At 38.8% G+C, this 25,399-nt stretch overlaps 2 protein-coding genes across 5 annotated transcripts in view; one reads left to right on the forward strand and one right to left on the reverse strand.

Annotated features, from left to right (window-relative positions):
• Nucleotides 1-1,500: 1,500 nt before the first annotated feature.
• Nucleotides 1,501-7,729, forward strand: LOC131690899 (U5 small nuclear ribonucleoprotein TSSC4). The gene is made up of 3 exons (XM_058976975.1): nt 1,501-1,854; nt 1,917-2,074; nt 7,340-7,729. The coding sequence occupies exons 1-3, from the start codon at nt 1,594-1,596 to the stop codon at nt 7,593-7,595; spliced, it is 675 nt and encodes a 224-aa protein (XP_058832958.1). The 5' UTR covers nt 1,501-1,593; the 3' UTR covers nt 7,596-7,729.
• An 11,110-nt stretch (nt 7,730-18,839) lies between these two features.
• Nucleotides 18,840-25,399, reverse strand: part of LOC131689485 (uncharacterized) — a 55,556-nt gene continuing 48,996 nt past the window's right edge. For all 4 annotated transcript variants that reach the window (XM_058974594.1, XM_058974592.1, XM_058974591.1 and 1 more), the window contains one exon: nt 18,840-21,365. In XM_058974594.1, the coding sequence (XP_058830577.1) occupies nt 20,504-21,365 (862 nt within the window). In that variant the 3' untranslated portion in view covers nt 18,840-20,503. The remainder of the gene's footprint in view (nt 21,366-25,399) is intronic.

The raw sequence follows: 25,399 nt of genomic DNA on the forward strand, positions 1-25,399 counted from the left end.
ATGTTAATATCCGTAAACGGTCAAACGTCGATAAGATTCTTGCATTAGAATGTAACGGATATTTTATATTTCCTATTTTAACCATTAAATTCATACTGTTGCCATTTGGCAACATACCGAATTCTGTGATATAAAGCCTCAACAAGAAGTGAATATTACATCCATACCGAAACATCAGTACCAAAGAAAAATGTGTCATGCATTTAAGGGTTAAAGGTGTTTTCTGTGGTTCTTTATAGCATCGTCGTGATATTGTATTCTAATGACACTTATTGTATTTAAATGACACTTCTCGAATGCACATAAACTATCAAAATTCGTTTTTGTTATTAAATTATTAATATTTGTTATTATTGTCTTCAACGGGGCGTTGCTGTTAAGCTGGCGTAAACGATTATTGTCAAAAAGGGCCATTAAAAGTATTACGAACTGAACAATTTAGACCGTATTATGGCACGTAAAAAGCTGGATAGCTTCTGTAGGACTCTAGTTGGTTTTATTAGTGTACACGACGAATATCACTAGCATATTTTTCTATCTGCCTCTTTTCTTCTGCTCAACAAACATTATGATTGGGTTGTAAAAACTGTCAAAATTCACTTTGAGTGAAAATTTCGGACAAACCTTTACTCGCCAATCACAGATGTAGGTAGTAAGCAAAAGAGAAAAGTTTTCTCTTACATTAAGAGAATTTTTACAGTTGGTGCTTAAGGCGTAATCATGTTTGTCTAGAATCGTATGCGGTGAACATATTCGATCTATCTACTAATTGAATGCATACTAGAAGTATATACCAGAAAATGCATAAAAATCGCAGCGGAATGAGACGGAAAAGTATGAATTCTGCATATTTTTGTTTCTCAGTGTAGACTATCTGTTTGAAGATTTACTGTCTGTGGTACTAGAGGCTCACATTGTTCGAAGTAAAGCGGAAAACAGTAGGAATGCTATTTCTTCTAAATACAAGTGGAATTCATTACTAAATTGGGCAACCATAAACCCACTACACTTACTTGTATGACTGATCACACTTTACTCCGCTTTTGGAATTTTTAACCAATTTTAAATACGGGAAAAACTCTCATGAAATCACTGCACGAATCAGACAACTTTTGACATAATTTTTCTTCGGCACGCGGGATATGCAAATGTGTCTGTGCACGTATGAAGAGTGCGACAATGTTCGAAAATAGATATGCTGTCATTTGACTACAACATGACAATTCTCGCTTTCTTATTGAAATGGTCCTATATGCAAATGAGAGCCTCTATTAAAATTAAAATTTTTTGTTTACTTTCTCCTTCGATTAGATATTACACGGCATCGCCATTATTATTTCCAATAGTTTTCCAGTACACTTTGGAAGAATATGATTTCGAAAGGAATATTATGCAAAGAGTTAAGCAGCAAACGCAAATGCGACCGAGTAATTAGCGGAAGAGAAAGAACTAAGAGAGGCTCTCATGTGCATACAGGACCTTTTCAATAAGTTTGCTAGAATTAGAGGAAAATAATCAAAACAAAGAGGTTTTCTTAAAAGTAAATTTAAAATTGCTGCATAAATAAAAGCAATCCGCGAGAATTCTCTTGGCATGAGTTACGAGGAACGGAAAAAGGCTCTTTTTGCAAGTTTGGAATCAGCAGAGCAGGAAATTTCCGCTGATTCGAGCTTGCATCAACAGGAATATAGTCGTGATCGAGGAGGATTGGATCACGATGATAGTGCTAACCGGCGAGATCAACGTCCAGCGCATAAGTCAATTCGAAAGTTTCGCGGTCGAGAGAGCATCTTCAAACGACCGGCACTTCCGATAAACAAATGTTTACCCGCGTCGCGAATTCCAGATTTCAAAGTAAGATTTTTACATTGTTTCGATCCTTTTGATTAGCATGATTTCTGTTCCGCCATCCAAAGAAAAACCCTCACAAATGGACCAAATATTCACTGGAGGATGTGGATATTAGTGATCGAAGTAATACTGCAGCTGCGTTAAGTTTCCTAAGAGATATGGAATCACAGAAGCAAGATGACGCACTGATGGCTGAAGAGACAGTTGGGGAAGGATCCACCAGCTTTCTGTTGATAATACCGTAAGAAAACTCGAAGTATTTCTGTAGGTAGGTTTGAGATAACTTTATTTGATTCTTGTTCGTCAAGTTATATAATGCTAACATAGTTCGATATCGATTGATATTTCATGCACTGTTTATCACAGTTCCTTATTGACTGCCATACCCTGTCATACCCTCTGCCTATAGTAAACAACACATCCATTTGCGGCGTCCATATGCAAAAGCTCAAGTTACCCACTTGAAGCTTTTGTCACATGACGTTCTGTCAGATGACATCTCCGAGCTTTTTATAGCACGTTCCATATGACAGTTCTTACTGTCAACTGCCGTCCTGTGAATGGCAAATTGTTTATATACAAAGAATATTTCGTACGTATATCACTGCGAAATATTCTTTTTCAACACTTCCCCACAATTTGCACATTCAATACACCGAATAACTTTCTGTGTATATTTTTAGGTAACCCCTTAGTGAAGGCATCTGCAGGTTGATCGACGCTTGGGATGAACTGTAGTTTTACTTTACCATTTTTGATGAGATCCCGGATGAAAAGGTATTTGATATCCAAGTGTTTCATCCGTTGATGTGATCTTGGCTCCTGTGCTATGTTGATACATGGGATGCTATCTTCCATTATGATGAATGGTGTTATGTTTACATCCAATTCATTGAGAAGTTGTGTTAACCACACTCCTTCTTTCGTAGCAGCGCAAAGTGCTATCAGTTCTGCTTCACTTGTTGATAAGCTTACAGTCGGTTGTCGTTTCGTTGACCACGAAATAAGATTACCGTACAGTAGAAATGCGTATCCTGAAACTGATTTCCTATCATCAGGATCATTTGCAAAATCTGCATCGGCAAATCCTACTAAAGCTGGATATTCGCTATTTGATGAATAAATTATTTTTGTGTTGCTCGTTCCCCTCAAATATCGCAATATTCGTTTTAATCCTGACCAGTGCCAATCGGTGGCGCAGTTAGCATATTTGCTTAGGGTGTTTACCGCAGAGCAAATATCAGGTCTAGAAGTTAGTGAAAGATATTGTAGGCATCCCAGCAGTTCTCTGTATGGCTCTTCAGTGATTTTTGCCTCAGATTTTGACCATTTCGTGTTGATATCCAATGGTGTCCCCACTGGTTTACAATCAGCCATCCCAAATCTACTAAGAAGTTTCTCCACGTATATTGTTTGAGAAATTTCAATAGTCTGGCTTTCCAAATCACGATTTATCTCTATTCCCAGGAAGTGCTTAATCTCTAACATGTCTTTCATTTGGAATAACCTTCCAAGTTTCTTTTTAATCCACGTAATTGCTTCGATGTTTTTGGCAAGTAGTAAAATGTCGTCTACATATAGTATTACTATGATGCCTCTAGATTTTGACTTATAGATGCAGTTGTCATTTTTGAGAGGGACAAAACCTAGTGTTTTCATTGCATCATCAAAATGTTTATTCCAAGATCTGCTTGCCTGTTTCAATCCATACAAACATTTGTGTAGACGAACAGTTTGTCTTTGCCCATTTACGTTTGGTGGAAGTTTCATGTATATTTCTTCTTCTAACTTCCCATGTAGAAATGCAGTTTTGACATCCATTTGATGTACTAACAATTTACGCTCGTTAGCAAGGGCTAGTGCTAACCGAACACTCTCTAGTTTGGCGACTGGTGCAAATGTTTCACAGTAATCGAATCCAGGACGCTGTGAACACCCTTTTGCCACTAATCGTGCTTTATATCTTCCATCTTCTTTCATTGAGAAAACCCATTTTGAGTTAATCGGTTTAACTCCTTTTGGCAAACAGTTAACCACTGTCCAAGTGCCATTTTGATGTAATGCATCAAACTCTTCTTGAATAGCATGCTTCCATTCTTGCCAATCAGAAACTTTCTTCAATTCCTCAATAGTTTGCGGAATCTCTTCGTTGAAAATCATTGCTGTTTTTGCTGTATAATCGGAATACCAACCCGGTATCTTTCTCTCCCTCTTGCTTCGACGCAATGATTGACCATCATCGACGTCCTCTCTTTCGTCTGTTGGATTTTCATTTGTACTTTCATAGTCAGTTTCGCCAACTGATTCTTCAAGTGAATCTAGATTATCTTGCTCTGTTTCGAGTGTGCATTCTTCATGCTGTTCTTCATCAGAAGGATGTATAGCAGCATCCTCGTCTTCGTTCTGTTCTCCTTGGTTTAAGCGTGTACATCTAATTAAATCTTGACCAGATGATTCTACGAAATCCATGTTTGTGTGGTCAATATCTTGATTGGCTCTGGTAGATTCATTGAATACTACATTTCTGCCAATTTCTATTGAACGCGTATCCTTGTTCCATAATCTAAAACCATTATTTGCGTACCCCACAAATATCAAAGGTTTTGTTTTGAAATCTAATTTCTGACGCCTCTCTTTAGGTATTTGTTTAAATGCTTTACACCCAAAAACTCTTAAATGATTCAAGTTTGGTCGCTTTTTGAACCATTTTTCATACGGAGTTTTGTCCTCTTCTATCCCACTTGTTGGAGATCTATTGATTAGATATGTTGCTGCATATAATGCTTCTCCCCACATATCTTTCGCTAATCCACTTTCGTAAAGCAAAGCTCTGACCTTTTCCATTAAAGATCTGTTCATACGTTCACTTACACCATTTTGCTGCGGTGTGTATGGAACAGTGAACGTCATTCTAACACCATTTCTTTTGCAATGAGCTTGAAATTCGTTACTTGTATATTCCCCTCCATTATCACACCTTAGCATTGAAATACGTCTTTCGAAGAATGCTGTCGCCATTGCTTCGAATTCTTTAAATTTCTCGAAAACCTCCGATTTCTGTTTCATGAGGTAAACCACGAGAAAGTGCGTATAATCATCTATAAAGGTTACAAAGTAACGATAGCCATCATAGGTTTCCTGCTCCATGCTTCCACAAACGTCCGAATGTATGAGTTCCAGTGGTCGTTTTGATCTTGGCAGCTGCAATTGTTTAAATTTGGATGCAGCCTGCTTCCTCGCCATACAACCATCACATACATTTGTTTCACTAATATTTCCAGAAGTTAGATTGATACCCTCAACCATTCCCTTCTTAATTAGTTTCTCCAAACTCGTATCACTGATATGGCCAAGTCTTTTATGCCATGTTTCCAAACTCACCTTCTTTCCGAACAATGCTAAGTTTGTTCCATCTTCCGCCGACTTTTCTTCCCGAAATAGATCAACGTGGAATAAACCATCAACGAAGATTCCTGAAGCAATTACTTCATCTTCAAATTCAAAGATAACCTCTTCATCCGTAAAAGTAACCCTTTTACCATTTTTGCTAACCCTTCTAACCGAAAGGAGATTTTCTTCAAGACCCGGAGTAAAAAGAACGTTGTACAATTTCAATTCTTTTATTGTATTGTTACCCACAACACTCTTTAATCGCATTTTTCCAACTTTTGTTGCCCGTAAATTCTGGCCCGCTTTCGCCGTCGAAATGGTGATTGGCTTCTCTAATTCTTGGACATCTTCTAGCAGCTTCTCGTCATTAACCATATGGTCGCTTGCTCCTGAGTCAATTACGAATCTGACTCTCCTACCACGATCCGCTTTGGTCATCATTGCAAAGCTCTTTTTAGGCTCCATCTTTTGCTGCTTCTTGAACTTATCTTTCTCCTTCGCGTTAAACTTTTTCATTAGTGGGCATTTAATTTTAAAATGCCCAGTTTCGTTGCAACCGAAGCATCGGGTTACCTCTCTCCTTGGCTTGTACTTTGAAGACAGCGCAACGTTTTTCGTTTCTGTCTGCTTCTCTTCCCCAGCTTCAGCATCAATAAACATTCGTTTGATCTCCATGATCGGCTTGGCACACAGTTCTTCATTCGTCAGTACCATCAGAGCGCCTTTGACGTGTCGGTACTTGTCTGGCATGGAGATCAGTAGAGCATGAACTTTTTCCGATGCTGTCATTTTTGAACCCATACGATCTAGCTCGCGAATAATCAGATCGTACTCATCAAAAATCATGGACAATTTGTCGTGATGTCTTTGTTTGATGGTATACAACCGGTCCCGCATATTAACCATAGCGGCTGTACCGCCCTTTTGGTACGTTCTGACCAGAGTATCCATGGCTTCTTTCGCATAGTTGAGCCCAATGAGTTTATTCAAAACATCATTGTTGACCATCATGACAATCTCGTCCAATGCTTCGACGTCGTCATCAAGCCGTTTTCTGAGCTTAGCCTTCCTGGCTGTTTCTAGCTCTTCCGAGGCACCTACTACTGGTTCGTAGAAGTCCTCTTCTTCGGGCGTTCGTAGCAACGTGTGCTGGAGTTTCATCTTTATAAGATGATGTTCCATTCGCCATTTCCAGGCTGGGAACCGCAACTCCGAACCGTCGAATATCGATTCGCGGTTGACGCTACCGAAGTATGCCGTCGTCGGCACGGTGCGCTCGAGAGTTCCCCTCTCGTAGCTACCACCTCTTCTGTCCTCGAGAGTAACCCTCTCGGCAGATCCTCCAGCTTGCTGCTGGGTTGCCATCCTCTCGGCAGATCCTCCAGCTTGCTGCTGGGTTGCCATCCTCTACTTGCTCCTGAAACGCTGGTGCTCGCTGGATGCCGTTTCTTCCCGAAACGCTGGTCCTCGCCGGATGTCGCTTCTGTCCGAAACGATGGTTCTCGCTGGCCGTTTCTACCCGAAACGCTGGTCCTCGCGGGATGCCGTTTCTGCCCGAAACGCTGGTCGTCGCTGGATGCCGCTGCTACCGGAACGATGGTTCTCGCCGGCCGTTTCTACCCGAAACGTGTATCTTCCAAAACAACTATTTTACAATAGTCCAGGTGGCTAGTTCCAGTTAACTACTGGGCCCATAACCTGTTGATAATACCGTAAGAAAACTCGAAGTATTTCTGTAGGTAGGTTTGAGATAACTTTATTTGATTCTTGTTCGTCAAGTTATATAATGCTAACATAGTTCGATATCGATTGATATTTCATGCACTGTTTATCACAGTTCCTTATTGACTGCCATACCCTGTCATACCCTCTGCCTATAGTAAACAACACATCCATTTGCGGCGTCCATATGCAAAAGCTCAAGTTACCCACTTGAAGCTTTTGTCACATGACGTTCTGTCAGATGACATCTCCGAGCTTTTTATAGCACGTTCCATATGACAGTTCTTACTGTCAACTGCCGTCCTGTGAATGGCAAATTGTTTATATACAAAGAATATTTCGTACGTATATCACTGCGAAATATTCTTTTTCAACACTTTCGTGGAAAAGTTAGATTTAATCGCTCTTTAAAGCTTAAATCTCAGCTAGAGGAAGAAGAAGATCCTTCAACGACGGAAGAGAACAGGCCAAAAGTAAAAGGGACAAAGGTACTCATGCCGGAGTACGTCGTGGGTCTTAAGATGAAGAAGGCTAAAACAGCCAAACTGGGATCTGCTTCATCAAAGAGAGACCACAGCAAGGAGTTGAAGTTAGATCATTTGTTAGACGAGGATGGCGACGTCGTAGATTGAAGGAGCAGTTAAGAGAGTAAACATTTTAATATAAACATAAGATACATTTATCCACTCTATTACTTGCATAGTGAAAATGTTAATAAATAACAGCAGATAGGAGCTAAAGCTGGATTACTGGCAAGTGGTATCAATTCGCCTTGAATGACATTTCATTACGATGACGTTCACTGGTTAGTGTATTGTTTGTCTCGTCATTTTGTCAAAAAAGTTCGTTAAACAAAGGTCCTATTGAGTTGTTAGCCATAGCGCAATCACTAAAAATTGCCTTTTAATACTTGACTAAACAGAATTTCGCTACAACCCTACTGATGATTATTGTTTGGTTTGTTTCTCAGCGACTAACGATTCATCCAGAATTTTTCCCCAAAGTATGCTGACAGGCTTTTAAGTCCGGTTTATATGTTTTTTGTAGCTCTGTAGCGAATCATTCGAGATAACGTGGTAAATCTAATGCGAAGCAATGGCAATTTGGCGTCAAAATTACTATCATTCATGAAATCAGACCAAACGAACGGACGATCTGCGCGCTTCAAAGGTTTGATCAAAAAGTGTTCACATTCTAGCAAAATTCATACAATTAAATCCAATTTTGTGCTACCATTTATTCAAAATTGAATTATTGCACACTCAACCAAAATATCACTTACTTTTTATATGCAAAAACATGTAAATATTTTCCATAATACTTTTCACATGAATGTTATTATTTTTACACATAATCTTTTCTCTCTTCCGTCCTATAAAAACCAGTATTGACTACAGATATATGTTACGTGATGTTCAGTTACTTTCTATCGGAATGCCACATATTTTCTATTTGAAACCTATATACCTTTTATCTGATATTCAGATGATCGTTAACTAAATGTATAATAGCAATCATGTTACGTGAAAAGAGTTTATCTGATATTCATATGATTGTTAGTTGCCTATATAATAGCATTCAAATGCTTTGATAGGTAATGAACCTGGGTTGAATAAAGGTGCGGAGTATCCTTGTAAAGTCCAGCCGATTATTGAGCCGATATTCTAACTGACTCTAGCTAATATCCGGTTCCAGTGACAAAACAATCGTGTCACTGGAACCGGTCACTAACTAGAGCCATCCAGAACTTTGGCACATTTTTCGGCTGGACTTACTGGACTGTGTTGATCATTGATTTGAAATGCATTCTACACCATCTTGGAATCTTCAACCTGGAGCAGAGATAGCGGATATATATTTCTAACGTCTTCACATTTAATTAGAAAAATCACAAGTCGGAGAGCAATGTATTCTCCGCCGTGCTGTTCCTTGACGCCATGTTGAATGTTTGATTTTTTCACATCGTATGTTCCTGTAATAGTTATGTGTTTTACACATAACCCTAGGAGTATGTGATAGTCACATAAAATGTATGTGGGCACGATTGAAAGTTATTCATTTTATATTTGAAATTCATCGGTGATTGTATAAGTTTTATTTGATGCATATTAATCTGATGTGCATAATCATTTTTAAAATTCAGGTGTTTTTTCACATGAAACGTATGTGATTTTTTGGCTCAGTGGCATGATAAAACCACAGACTACCAGACATAACACTCGAATACAATTCTTCGCACGCTTTAACGGTCATTTTAAATATATTTTTAATTCCAACTGTTTCCGCATATGCGATTATGGCGCCACTGATAGAAGCGCATATATACGGGGGATAGACAACTAGCGAAAAATTGTTCGCAAGCCTGAGGAATAACCCTTTTCCAAACGAGTGGATGGAACCGTTCTTAAAATGTTGTAGTGTTCTGGTAAAATTGGCGGATCGATATTTTTTAAGGAATTTCTACATAGTGTCAATGTCTGTTAGTCAAGAACCGCAAGAGAGGAACCGCAAATAACCACATGCATTATATTGAAGCATTATTTTAACATCGATAATGTTCATTTGCTCTAAAACTACTTTCTTAAAACAGTGCTGCCATAACACAACATCCCAAATGTTTCAAGACATTGCCTCTTATGAGCAATGTAACAGGCATTATACATACCTTTAGAGCAACGGTTTAGTGTTTGATCGCATTGCATTTACAAATGCTTTGACGCTCTACTGCGCTACACTTGAAAAGCATATAATGCTTGAACTAAAAGTTATGAAACATTAAAATAATTTGACGTTTATGAAGAAAATGTTCTAATCAAAATATATCAACCTGAAACAACATGGAGAGTAGTGTGGCAAACGGGCAATTTTCTACGAATGAGGCAAAAATATCGAAGCACTGCACCGCCTATAGCTTTTGACCATTCCTATTTTCGTTGAGGAATACATGAAATTAAACAACACGAGTATGCATTCCTATAATTTGCAACTCAGATGAAGCATATCATAGAGAAACCACTAAATGCTCATAATTTCATCTGCACAATTTGATGTCAATATTAACTATGTTTCGGAATCTCTTCTAAAAACTGATCTCTGCTTCGTTTGTTGATGTTTATATTTCGCGATCCGAGAGCCGCACGATAAATACTAATCTACTCAAAAAATGACAAATGTTTGCACCTCTCCTTCTATACCGACGTGTCATTGCATTAACAAAGGCTATATAATGTAAAACGTTATTCATATATTGCAAATATCATTCCGTCGGCAACTATCCTCCACAGCTAAGAGTGCTAACGGCCTACCTCGTATGAAGCTGATGTCAGATGATCATGGTTCGGATCCCATAAAATTAATTTAAAAAATTTGAAGGAATTGGAATTTTGTGGTGATGTTAATGTTGTATCTGACTAATAAGAAGAAGTGGAAAATGGGAAACGTTCATTTTTCCATTTTAAATATTTTCATTTTGGCATTATCACAGACTAACAGACATAACACTCGAAAACAATATTTCGTCCGCTTTAACGGTAATTTGAAATATATTTGTAGTTGGGACTGTGGCCACATTTGCAATTATGGCGCCACTAGTGAAAAATTGTTCCCAAACCTGAGGGGTAATCCACCAGCAAATGAGTGTTTGGGACCGTGAATAAAAGGTGGAGCTAGTGTTCTGAGAAAATTGCCTGATCGATGTTTTTTGAGAGAATTCCCTCATAGTGTTATGTCTGTTAGTATGTGGCATTATATCAGCTTTTTGTTGTGATTTATAACATCGATCTGTCAAAACGAAACAAACATTATTGCAGCATCTAGTAATGCTTTTAACAGACTAAAGCTTTATAAGAGCGTTACTAATGTAAAATAAATGCTTTCTTTGACAGCTCTTACATCAGTCGCTTAATCGCCCTTTTCCACTTTATGAAAGCATTGGTGTTGCATTTACAGCAATGAAGCATTTTATCGCATTCTGCGAACGACTCATTTAAGACTGTTAACTTTACATCATTTGAAGCGTCGTGGTTACTTGGGTATATTACGACGGGGAAGAGAGGGGTTTACCTTAGCGTGATTATAAGTTTCTCTTGTGGGTTCTATGGGAGTTTTAATAACGTTGGTCCACTCTTTTTGATCATTTAGCAAATCTTGGTGCAGGTGGTGATACCACAGACTAACAGACATAACACTATGAGGGAATTCCCACAAAAAAACATCGATCCGACAATTTTCCTTTTATTCACAGTCCCAAAAACTCATTTGCTTATGAGTTACACCTCAGGTTTGGGAACAATTTTTCACTAGTGGTCTATCCCCCATATGCTTGTTCATATGTCAGTGGCGCCATAATTCCAAATGTGGTCACAGTCCCAACTACAAATATATTTAAAATGACCGTTATCCAGAGTGCTCCAATTTTACAGTCAGAAACTCAACCTAAAACGGGATTCCTTAAATTTTCTGACATTGTGGACTGGATATTCACAGCTTTCAACATTACCGATCCTCTGAAAAGCTTGCTGGTTGCTATTCTACCAACAGTAAGAACATTTTTAAAACAGTTGACTGAACAATGGCCCCTCCTTACAGCGATCGTATCCTTCGATGGCTAACTTATTAGATGGAATCAGGGATCTGATCACTATTTTACAGTAGAACTGCAGAAGTATTATCCCCAGAATTGATTCATTAAAACACTTGCTAAATTACAATCATTGTGATGCATTTTCCCTATGTGAAACATGGCTAACTTTTAATATAAACCTCAACTTCCACGATTTTAACATTATCCGCTTGGATCGAGAAGACTCATATGGGGGGGGGGGGTACTTTTAGGGATCAAAAAGTGCTACTCCTTCAATCGAATCAACCTCCCTTCGACGCCAGGCATTGAAGTTGTCGCTTATCAAACAACAATCAAAGGCAAAGATCTTTGCATTGCTTCTATTTACATTCCTCCTAGGGCCATGATGGGATGTCGAAGATTCTCCAACGTGATTGAACACCTTCCCTTGGCCCGCCTGCTTCTTGGAGACTTTAACTCTCACGGTACGGGGTGGGGCTGTCTATACGACGATAATCGATCTTCGACAATTCAAGACCTTTGTGACAACTTCAATATGACAATTCTGAACACAGGGGAAATGACACGGATTCCTAGACCACCTGGGCAAGCAAGTGCACTGGACATATCTTTATGCTCGACATCACTACGGTTAGATTGCAAGTGATCCCCACGGTAGTGACCACTTACCAATTGTAATTGCAATCACCACTGGTTCAAGACCATCGGCACCAATCAATGTTCCCTATGACCTCACACGAAACATTGATTGGAAGAGCTACGCTGCTGAGATATCCAAAACTATCGATTCAACACAGGTACTTCCCCCGGAGGAAGAATATAAGTTTTTGTCCAACTCGATTCTCGATACCGCGATTCAAACTCAGACGAAACGAGTACCCGACGTGAACACCCAAAAACGTTCTCCCAACCCGTGGTGGGACAAAGAGTGCTCAGACGTGTACGTGGAGAAAGCTGCCGCGTATAAAACCTTCCGGAACGACGGGTTAGTTGCTAGTTACCGAGTGTACGCGATATTAGAAAAGCGAATGAAAAATTTAATGAAAGCTAAGAAACGCAGTTACTGGCGCCGGTTTGTCGACGGGTTAACAAGAGAAACATCGATGAGCACTCTTTGGGGCACGGCCCGACGTATGCGAAACCGAAACAGTACTAACGAGAGCGTGGAATATTCAAACCGTTGGATATTCGATTTCGCCAAGAAGGTTTGTCCGGATTGCGCCCCGGCACAGAAAATCTACCGCGCCGCTTCGCCTTACAATACCGTGAACGAAACACCGTTTACGATGGTGGAGTTCTCACTTGCTCTCTTATCATGTAACAATAAAGCCCCGGGGCCAGATAGAATCAAGTTCAACTTGTTGAAGAATCTGCCAGACTCTGCCAAAAGACGCTGGTTGAATTTATTTAATAGGTTTCTTGAGGGTAACATTGTCCCACATGACTGGAGACAGGTGAGGGTCATCGCTATCCAAAAACCAGGAAAACCAGCCTCCTACCACAATTCGTATCGTCCGATTGCAATGCTGTTCTGTATCCGGAAGTTATTCGAAAAAATGATCTTGTTTCGCCTCGATAATTGGGTCGAAACAAATGGCTTACTGTCAGATACACCATTTGGCTTCCGCAAAGGCAAAGGGACGAACGATTGCCTTGCGTTGCTCTCAACAGATATTCAAATGACATATGCTAACAAAGAGCAGATGGCATCAGTATTCTTGGATATAAAGGGGGCTTTCGATTCAGTTTCTATCAACATTCTTTATGAGAAGTTGCACCAGCATGGTCTTTCGCCAATTTTAAATAACTTTTTGCTAAACCTGTTGTCTGAAAAACAAATGCATTTCTCGCATGGCGATTTATCGACATCACGATTTAGCTACATGGGCCTTCCCCAGGGCTCATGTCTAAGCCCTCTCCTCTACAATTTTTACGTGAATGACATTGACGAATGTCTTGTCAATTCCTGCACGCTAAGTCAGCTTGCCGATGACGGTGTGGTCTCTATTACAGGTCCTAAAGCCGTCGACTTGCAAGGACCACTGCAAGATACCTTGGACAATTTGTCTGCTTGGGCTATCCAACTGGGTATCGAGTTCTCCACGGAGAAAACTGAGCTAGTCGTATTTTCTAGAAAGCGTGAACCAGCGCAACTACAGCTTCAATTAATGGATCAAACTATTGCTCAGGCTTCAACATTCAAATATCTCGGGGTATGGTTCGACTCTAAAGGTACCTGGGGATGTCACATTAGGTATCTGAAACAGAAGTGCCAACAAAGGATCAACTTTTTCCGTACAATAACTGGAACATGGTGGGGTGCCCATCCAGGAGACCTAATCAGGCTGTACCAAACAACGATATTATCAGTGTTGGAATACGGATGATTCTGCTTTCGCTCCGCTGCGAACATACACTTCATCAAACTGGAGCGAATCCAGTATCGTTGCTTGCGTATTGCCTTGGGTTGCATGCACTCGACCCATACGATGAGTCTCGAAGTGCTGGCGGGCGTTCTTCCGCTGAAAAATCGATTCTGGGACCTCTCATATCGATTGCTCATTCGATGCGATATTCTGAACCTATTGGTGATTGCAAATTGCGAAAGGCTTGTCGAGCTTAATTCTCAGACCCGATTCATGTCCTTGTACTTCGATTACATGGCACAGAACTTCAATTCATCTCCGTATAACGTCAACCGTGCTCATCTCTTAGATACTTCTGATCCAACTGTATTTTTCGATACATCCATGAAGGAAAAGATTTGTGGAATTCCGGATCATATTCGCCCACAAGTGGTCCCAAATATTTTCTATAACAAATACCATCAAATCGACTGCGCCAAAATGTTCTACACTGACGGATCAATTCTCGACGGGTCCACAGGCTTCGGTATCTTCAACGAAAATCTTGCTGCCTCATTCAAGCTCAATGATCCTGCTTCAATTTACGTCGCAGAATTAGCTGCCATTCAGTATACTCTCGGGATCATTGACACCCTGCCCTCAAACCATTACTTCATCGTTTCGGATAGTCTCAGCTCCATTGAGGCCATCCGTGCGACGAAGCCTGGAAAGCACTCACCGTATTTCCTGAGGAAAATACGGGAATATCTGAGTGCTTTATCTGAAAAATCTTACCAGATTACCTTGGTTTGGGTCCCGTCACATTGTTCTATTGCGGGCAATGAGAAGGGGGACTCTTTAGCCAAGGTGGGCGCATTAGAAGGCGACACTTACGAAAGACCAATTTGCTTCAATGAATTTTTCAGTATCTCGATAGTTGGCAAACCTCATGGAGCAATGGGCATCTGGGACGGTGGCTACATTCCATTATCCCGAAGGTATCAAAGAATGCTTGGTTTAAAGGGTTGGATGTGAACCTGGACTTTATTCATACGATGTCAAGGATCATGTCCAACCATTACTCGTTTGACGCGCATCTCCGTCGTATAGGGCTTGCTGAAAGTAATCATTGTGTTTGTGAGAACGGCTATCATGACATCGAGCATGTTGTTTGGCTGTGCGCAGAGTACTGTGTTGCCAGGTCCCAACTAATAGATTCCCTTCGGGCCCGAGGTAGATCACCCTATGTGCCAGTCCGGGACGTCCTAGCAAGCCGTGAACACCCCTATATTTTTCTTATCTATATCTTTTTGAAAACTATTGATGTCCAAGTTTAATACATTTTCCCCTCTCTCATTCACAGTAGAATCTCACCAACCTATCCCTGTATCTACAATATGGCATTGCTTCACGAGTCTTCGGTGCATACCCTTCTTGATAACCGTCTATCCAGAACATCATGACATACCTCACATGCAGATGATACAGAGTGCCAACAATTATCCGAAATATCGACCCTCCCCTCGCCCCTGCGATTACAGGCTGGAAACTACAACACTAAAACAAAGTGTGCATATCCGCCACAATGATCAATCAGCAAACGACGATGTCAATTTCACAATATGTATCCCACTTCCTACCTTTTTCCTTTACTTACATAAGAGGAGAGCAAGCCGCCCCTAAATACGGCTTTCCCTTCCCCCACTAACATGTGACATGTAATAAAAAAAAATCAATTATCGGCCTCGTTAAGCTACAGCATTTGGGCCTAAATAAACGTATTTAAGATTAAAAAAATGACCGTTAAAGCGGACGAAGCAGTGTTATGTCTGTTAGTCTGTGGTGATATTCCCCGTATTCTTCTCTTTTCCAATTAATCGGATGAATTCCAAAATCTTTATGGTTTCTGAAAAAAAAATCGAGTCCGCATTCGGACATGAAATATTTTTGGTCTCAGCCCATTTTCACAGAAACTTTTCAGCTCGCAATCCGTTCGACACTTCAACGCAATTTTTATTTACGTATAACGCATATGGCCATCGCTTCCAGTCGCGTTCACTCTGGCTATCATGTCGCGTTGAAATTCGCGCGCAGTTTCGCAACCTTTTGAACATGCGTAAATTATCAAATTTCGTTTTCCTCATTTACAGATAAATACAGATTTCTATATAATGATTGTAATGACAATACAGATTTTCAACAAAATCACCTGGCAACTCTGCCAGCGAGTGACACAATTCTTGAGCGTTTTTTCAAAACGTCATATCTGCAATGAGTTACTTTCTTTGTTTACTTTCTCTTCTGTTAATAATTCGGTCACTTTAACATTTATCCCTCAGCTCTTTGCATAATATGCTAGTTAAAACCACCGTCTTTCGATCTGTACTGTAAAATAAGTGAAAAGTGTTATAGTGACGCCGTAAAAATCGAAAGAGAAAGTATAAACAGAGAGTAACTCATTGCAGATATGACGTTTTGAAAAAACGCTCAAGAATTTTGCAGTTGTCGCGAGAGTACATCAGAAACCCACAGAGAGAGGGAGAGAAAGTGATCATTCAAATCCCATCAGGCGGGTAAGGTGGAGAGAAACTCACTCACGTTAATGGGAAATTCTGTTTTGTTTAGGAAAATGAGTGACTAACAGCACGGGTGAGCGTGCACAGGTCAGAGGATAAAAGATAATGAAGATACCTAGTACCGCGAAGAGGGTAGATTTTTTTTGTAGCATCATGTTCGATGTTTATAACATATGTAATAACGAACCAGTTAATAATCTTTAGCTGTATATGTTATAGTGAGATTGATTCTGCAACCATTTTCGATTTTCATTTGATTGGATTACTTTTAAGAGAGCCCTAATCTATTTTGTGACAATCGTACATTGTGTTATAATTGCATAGCTCAGGCTACACTACAAACTTCACGTATCCGGCCAGTTTTACTGAATGGGTTCGCTAGAACCTTCCATTATCCATCCAAGTCAGTTGCTTTGAACGTTCACATGTGTCGTGTGAACTGTTTGGAATTTTTTTGTGTTTAACCAGTGCTAATTTGGGTACTAGTTTAGAAACATCGTCTAACTAGATACCCAGATGGTGCTAGTTACTGACGAGATGAATTCGAAACACAAAAAATAAAACTTAACTTCCATTATAATTTTATGCAACTTCTTTACAATCTATTTTGATATCGCTTTCAAAAACGGATACAATATCGTAGTAGCAACAAGAACATCGTTGAGCCTGGGTGTTTTGCTAACTAATTTCACCTTCACCATGTCCTCTCTTCTAACGATCGCGCATGGTCGCTTACTTGGAATTAGGAATGCACAGTGGTTGGAACAAATTCCAAGCGCCTCGTGCGCATAACTGGCACGGTTTCCACAGCTAAAATTAAAACTATGTTGGGGAAGGTGCAGTGCGTTGTTCAGTTGTTAATAGAGATTCACCAACGCAGCCATAGGCAAACTAACCGCTTCTTGGTTTAAAGGGAGGATGGGTGGTAGCAAATACAAATACAAATTTGTATTTGGTGGTAGTATAAAAATGCGAAATCTCAGTGTACGTGTTTTAAACGTCATGTCTCAATGGGTTTTGATTTTATTTGAATTGTTTTATTTGCGTGACTTTCAACTATCTCAATGGGGAAACTTAGACCACAAGTGAATGTGTCAATATGTTTCACAATTACCTACATAGTCAGTTAATAGGAGTTCTGATAGATTATTGAATATATGCGAGGTTTAATTATCGAAGGTTGTTTGATAAGTAAACTAATGGGCTTTTCGATTGATTGACACCGGTGTAGTGGAGTGCACTGAAACTGCACCGTTTTTGCACTTTCTAGCAGAAGTGCAGAAAACTGGATATGTTCCATTGACACTTCTGCTAGAAAGTGCAAAACAAGTGCAATCCACTACACCGATGTCAATCAATCGAAAATCCCATAATAGAGTTCTTCACTAACACCTCACCTTTTTGACAGTTCACTAATACAGCTTACATGGACATGAAAATCCTGCATTAAGATTTGACAGATCTAAAAAATGCTTGTTTATATTTATCGTTGATCTCAACAGCTCTTACACGATAAACAATCTTTAAAGTTGTTTATCGTTTATAGGGTTGGCCCACCGAATCGCAAAACAATGCCCCAATTATTTATTTTTTAAGAGAAAGTATGACGGCGCCGATGGTTGGGTGGTAAGCGTGACCGCCACCCACCCCAGTTGGTCTGGGTTCAATCCCAGTCGAGGTCGTTGAGATTTTTCAGAGGTGAGAAAAATCTGAGGTCACGCCTTCCTTCGGAAGGGAAGTAAAGCCGTTGGTCCCCGGTCCATGAGTTGATGGGTCGATATCCAATCCAGATAGTGGGAGTGTCACCTCTCTGGCGTCGGTGTTTGGCCTCGTAGCGGAAATAGGCCGACGGAAAATAAACAGAATTGGAAGAAGAAGAAGAGAAAGTATACAACGTATGATTAATAGAAAATTGAAGTCATTATGATCTTATTCGCATGGCCAAAATGTTAGTACTTTTATCCAACAAAAAAAATGTCACCAATAAAACGTGTTAATTATCCATGTTAATTAATCCATCGTAACGATTTTCTCAATGATAGCATTTTTTGGAATGCATACATTGTAATAAAAAGTATGTGTTCTATTGTAAATATCCTACCAGAGATTGAAGAGGATCGTTTTACTAGAATAAAAGTATGAAATAGGGGAAACGATTGTAGAAGATAAGTTTTTTTTTATTTCGATGAAAAGTACAAATTGTGTCTTTTTTACTAATTTTTACGTTGTGTATTCCTTCATTTAAAACAAATATGAATCGAGGCGCTATTTTTTGGTCCCCGACATGGTCCACGCCCCGACATATTCCAATTTTTTAACTAAGAAAGTGTATCGGAGTTTCGTTCACAAGAAGTTTTTTTTTGTAGATTTCACTTGTTGTTCATAAATTTATTGTTCATGTATATATTTGAGGGCAAGCCACAACGACGGTTATCTAATTGCCATCATAATTCAAACAAGTGGCACTCAGTCAACTTATGCGTTATTTTCTATACTGTTTACTCATATACTATCTCCGCAATTAGCACAGAAACAAATCGTTAAAATCACATTCACGAATAATACAACTAAACTCAAACATGCGATGTGTATCGTATATCTAGTGGACAATATGGCAACGAGAATGTCTCTAAGGTTAGGTTTTGCTCTGCTTTCGGATGCCGAGCGTGCGTTTTGCGATTCTCATCATTGAGTTATATATGTTTCACTGCACGCTACACATGATTAAAACTTTTTGAATATATTTCTCAACTTCCATTTTCTTCCCTTGTTTTAAAAGGAGCGTGATTCCAGTTTATTTTTCTACCTAGGTATGCTTTCAGCTCTAGCAAACGGCGTGCTTTGGAAAAGCAAACAGATTAAGGACCTATGATTCTTCTGCTATGTAGTTAAAACAATTTAGTCTACTAATGATAAACTCTGTTCCGTGATCTGGTCTAAATTTTCATTATACATTTTGCTAGCTGTCGCTCTAAATAAACACTGTAAGCTGTAATAACGCTGATTCTGTCATCTCTTTCTACAAGACTCTTCTAGATTAAAATACTTTTATTTGCCGGATGCAGTGCTGCCCCTTAAGCTACAGTGCTTAAAACAATCAATAGACTAGAACAATATTTTTTTCTTCCATATATCTTAACATCGAACTCCTGTTGTACACGAGAATTTCTCTATTGTTTTGTTGGCAAAGCGAAAATTTTATTTTGATGAGAACACATAAAAGAAGATATTATTTAGCGAATTTGTTTAGCGAAAAGAATATGCTTTTATGAGTATTTACTGATATTACTTTTAGTACTAGAAAAACGGATATGCTTAGCACTAAACTAAACACGGCGAATACAACCAAGTTTCAACATAAATATAGAAATGTAACTGTTAACCAATGATAAATGTGTATATTGATTTCGTTTAAAACTTCAGCATTTCGTTGTTGATGATCATTGCAGTACGGAAAACACTGACTATCAATAGTTCAAAATTCGATCAGTGTGCCCAAATCACCATAGAATAGGTGTTAAACTTAAATATGTATCAACATGATGTTGAAGGGAATACGGCATAGATAAGGAATCAAAAGATTGTCTGATATTTTCCGAGTAATTTATGATGCCTGTGGTCTGAATTAACTAACCCTCGAAATTGCTGAGAAACTAAAACTTGTTTGTACTCGCCTTTTTATAACTAAAAGTGAACCAAATGAGTCTGTATTTAATACAATGATTACTGATAACAATTATTTTCTCTAAAATGTATGACAACAAATAACAAAGATTAATTTTTCGTTCAAATGGCTTTGAACGTTCCTATAAAGAAACATATGTTTAATACGGCATAAAAAATGCTGCGGAAGAGTAAGGTTACAAGCTAAAACAAAATTCGTTTTTGAACACTTAAACTGTTCTGCTCAGACGATTCTACTGATATCGACCCCTATACTTACATTCCTATCACTCACCGGTTTATAAAACCTTACAGTTCCCTTTTGCTGAGATTGCACCTGCCACGTGGCCACGAGGTAATTAAAGCCAAAGAGGCTAATCGAATATGCAGGCAAATATTCGCACAAAGGTAAGTATCACTCGCTCACAGCAGTTACGTTTCTCCGTATCGGTTTCTTCGGCTCCCTTGCGCATCTTCTTCGGATAGTTCTTCGGGTTACTCCGGGCACTGAGCTGGATAGGCATTGGTGCAAATGTGGGTCTACGTTGTCGGAAATTTGCTACCATCGATTGTTGCTCAACTGTCAGCGTATTCACCTTCTTGCCATGCAACACATCGGCGACGAGCTTCGACTCCACGGGGTCCAGCAGTTCGATGCGATCCTTGGCATTTTCAAACTCCTTCCGTGTCATGGTGAGATAGCGTGGTGTGTAGCACAGGGCACCGAGTACGCGCCGTCGATTTTCCGCCGACAGCTCGAGATTCTTCCGGGTGCACTCCTCGCGGCTCCACTTCGCTAGTAGATCAAGCAAAACAAGTTCCGACGACATTTGAAGCGCTTCGCGCTTTGCGATCATTTCTAGCTCTTCGAATCTTAGCTCCAGTATCGCTTCCTGAGCGAAAACTTCCTCCGCGTTCATGTCGATCAACTGAAGGCAGTTATTTAGCAATGCAGCGAAATATTCCTCGGGCGTAAGCGGTGTCTCAGGCTTTTCGTTTTTCCTACCGCGACGTTTTTTCTTTTTTTGAAGAGCAGTTATCGTGGCCGATACCGAGACAGAATTGTAGTACCAGAGAGCGCGAAATACTTCCAGCACGTGCGCGACGGTCAGGTTGAGATCGAGTTCCTTTACGCTGTGAATTTCTAGCTGGCGGCACTGGAAGCGGGAAGCCAGCTCCAGGATCTGCAGCATGTGAGAAGCGGAGTAGAATTTGACGAACTTAGTTTCCAGGTATCTGTGAAGAAATCGTTTTGAGATTGTTAGAACAGAGAAATTGAAATGCGCATACAAATAATCTAAACTTCTTCCCTAGTAACAATTGAGGTTTTATAGTAGTTTTATAGACACTCATAAAACTTAGATTACACTTGTAGCGCGCTAAAAAACTTCAATTGTTACTTGGGTTGTCTTGTGAGCTGTCAGGATTAAGTGGAACAAATATAAATACAACCTTTATAACATTATTTATATACTTATTTATTTTGCTATTAATGAGGAGACTTGACCAGGTTTTCAGCTAAACCTGTATAAATCTCTAAAAAAGTTTTCAATCCATCCATAGTCATTGAGATATAATGGGCAAAGGTATTGTGCGTGTTGATGATTTTTTGCAGAAATTTTAATTTACATTTTCAAAAGATATAAAAGTTTTTCCATGATTGTTTTTTTGGTCAAGTCTCCCCACTGCGGAGAGACTTGACCAAGAGAATTTTGAAAAACCGGAACAAAAAATAATGACAAAAAACATACTGTAAACCTTTCTTTCCCATGTTGTCGAGATCCTTAGGTAGCAGTAAAAAATATAAAAGGGTTGCTATTTCATAAGTCAACTGTTTTTAATGCATATTCATTTTGGGATTAACTTACTGATTAGACTGCTTGTTCACACGTCACGATATCAGCCATATTACTGCTAACATTGTTTACTAGTACTATAGACTGATATAGACTGATATTTGATGTGGGATTTTTTGTGACGTGATCAACATTAACAGGAGGTACCACAGCATAATAAATATCAAAACAAAAATGTATCTTTCTTCAGCTTATTTCCACTTGGTCAAGTCTCCCCAACATTAGTTATTGCGTTCGATGTGCAAATTTTAGTAATAACTAATCCAATGTTCCGATTTATGTAAAATCATTTCACAAGTTCATAAAGAATAAAATAATGAATGAGTACTTTAAAAGTAATTCTTAGTTGAGTAGATATGTCCATACAAAGTTTAATAAAAATTACATCATTTTACACAAATTTATTAATTACGGAATATTTTCTACAAGAAAAGGATGTTTCATTCCAAACTTCTAAAATTACCTTTATAAGTATAAAAATATTTTTGAAAAAAAATTATGAACCTAAGTAGAACACGTCATAGCCAATAATAGAATTCTGTGCTTGATCAAGCATCCCCATGTTCCCCTACATACAACTATCTAGCACCAGGTTCTACACATGTACAAATATGACTTTCCCTGATAAAGATTACCCTCAAGGTCAAATGGATGTTGACTGAGCTTATGTGCATACTTCTCAGTCGGGCCTTTTGTGATTTCCGTCCGGACCAAAGAAAAAAAAACTTTCATTTGTTGAAGTTTTCAAGAACCCTGACGCAACGATATTCGGTCGTGACCGAAATATCAAAAAATTGTCCCGATGAGCTTAGAGACCTAATCCATCTAGCAGTGAGACGATACATTTCTAAGCCAGGCATATCAAATTTTTAACTAGGGGCCTTTCCGAAGGAATACCACGTTTACTTACCCGCAAACAAAGCTAAGATCGATGGCGTGGTCACCCATTCGAGTTTTAATTACGTGTATCTGCTGAAGCACGGAAGGACACCATGCTTCAGTCAGTAAAAACACTGGACTGCAAACGATTGATATGTCAACTCAGACGCGTATCGGGTGACCTTCACCGGGTCTGCTTCACCTAATCTCTTTGATAAAGTCCATCTATTTGTTCTTCTTTTTCTGCCGCTTATTAAGGGGACCTTCTCCTGGATTCGGCGGAAAATCAAAGCAATATTTAAGATTTTTTGTGGAAGAATGAAAAACCATACGAGCTTCTGCTTTTGATCTTTTATTCGTTATTTATCGATAATTAGAAAATGATTTATTGTTTTCGAGAATTCAAAATGGCGGCTTGAAAATGGCATTTCTCCCGAAACCTTCTTTGATCTGATTTCCTTTATCCTAAAAAAATTTGGAAGTATATAGATTTTTGTCTGACTCTGTCTGACTTATACCTACCTAATTTTTAAACGAGATTCGAGATTAAATTGAAGGAAATTTCTCTTTTTTTTTTATTAACGTCTATAAAAATGTTTTTTTTTTCAAATAAAATTTATTGAAACTAGATACAAATAATAGGAAATTTTATCAACTTTGAACAATTATTTTCAGTACTTCAGTTAACTACGGAATGCCCTGCACTTGGCAAAGTCGGACAGTGTTTCGCGCGCAAAGACTCATGAGATCCGCCATTTTGAAGCCGCCCTGTTGAATATTTCGAAAAAAATCAATTTCTAACTATCGATAAATAACGAACAAACGATCAAAATCAGAAATTCTTCATTTTTCCACAAAAAAAATTCTCAAATATTGCTTGACTTTCTACAGAATCCTGGAGAAGGTCCCCTTAAGCGTAGTTTCCCTATTTTGAGCAAAATAGTACCCTAGAATATCTTATAAAAGTTTTAAAAAATACTTTAAGAAATCACCAGAAACTCATCACTGTACTGTGTGACGAGCCCAGACTTAAGTCCAAAGATGAAGGTTACGAGATATTCTTATTAGTATTTTTTCTCGTATTAGCTAAGTCATTAAAGACATATCCGTGAGATTTTAGGTAATTTGCGTTGCGTTGCGTAAGCACGGTATACTTCGTAGATTGCAGACTGATGACTCTCATTTCCAGCGGGACTACTTGAGGAACATTGTTTGGGAATAACAATTGATCCAGTACAAGCGAGAATTTCGCCTGAGAACCACCATTGCTGGCCACGACCATCTTTATCGTAAATTGGGATATGAGAAAGGAAGTGTTGATGTGGTACTTACTTAATGGAAGGCCCCGACTCAGTGACACTCCCATAAGTACCACGGATTGGGTAGTGGGTGGGTTGTTAGTCAGGATTCGCAAGCAAGCGATGCGACTGAGAATATATTTTCGTGCGTAAGGAGTTTGAATACTTTATTGACTGTAGAATCCGTAAATGTTCTAGATGTGAAGGCGTTTAGCTCTGGATAACCGTTTATCGAGTTCATTAAAAACAACTTGAACTCCGGACAGCCGGCTGTCGAGAGTGTTGTTGGCTATATAACTTCGAATAGAGAAAAAAATAAATTAATTAATTAATAAATAAATGTGCCCACCTGTATCATCTTGAGCTCATTCTACGAAGCGTATATGTATACGTGTACAAATGTAGAAGTTTGTAGCAGGCTAACTAACAAAAATTCTCATAACCCGCCATTTTTATTTGCGTCTTTAAATTTGGTAGCTATAGGAGACGAGTTTTAAAATGGTATCCAAATGCGTTAAAAATTCTAAGCCAGTTAAGAAAAATGCTGGTGATCTGGTGTTGTGGATCCAGCCAATTCCGGGAGATGGCAATTGCCTTTATGGGAGCCTCGTGCACCAGCTGTTTCAGATTCATCCTTCCGATAGAGAGTTCCGAAGTTTCGTGATGGATATGCGGAAGCTAATTTCAAATAATTTGCAATCTAATCTTGAAAGATATTGGCATTTTCTTCTCCTCACTGCAGTGGATCGAGTTTGCTTGGATAATATCAATATCCGTGAGATTTTAGGTAATTTGGATGAAAAAATAATTTAAACTGCTTCATGAAATGAGTTGATTGATTGATATTATTCACATTAATAGAATAAATAAATCAAATTAGTCCAGCTCACTGAGTGAAAAATTAGTCAAATATAAATGATATAAAATTAATAGAATAAAATAAATTGATTCAAAATAATAAATTGGATGATTGAACAGAATCAATGAGATCAGCATAGAGCCATAATGGGCAACTGAAACCTGCTATAGGTGCAACCCCCATTGAGAATTGAGCGAATCTTTGGAAGACTTTTTTTCGTTATTATTCATAAAAGTTTCCATTTCCAATAACATCATTACAAAACAAGTAATCTTAGTTTTCAAATGACATATTTGATCATATATTTTATTGAAAATTCAATAAGAGATACGAAAAAACGCACGTGGAACCAGTATTACCCAGTTAAGTCGAATATTT

This window comes from Topomyia yanbarensis, chromosome 3 (genome assembly GCF_030247195.1).
Source record: "Topomyia yanbarensis strain Yona2022 chromosome 3, ASM3024719v1, whole genome shotgun sequence".
Classification (NCBI taxonomy): domain Eukaryota; kingdom Metazoa; phylum Arthropoda; class Insecta; order Diptera; family Culicidae; genus Topomyia; species Topomyia yanbarensis.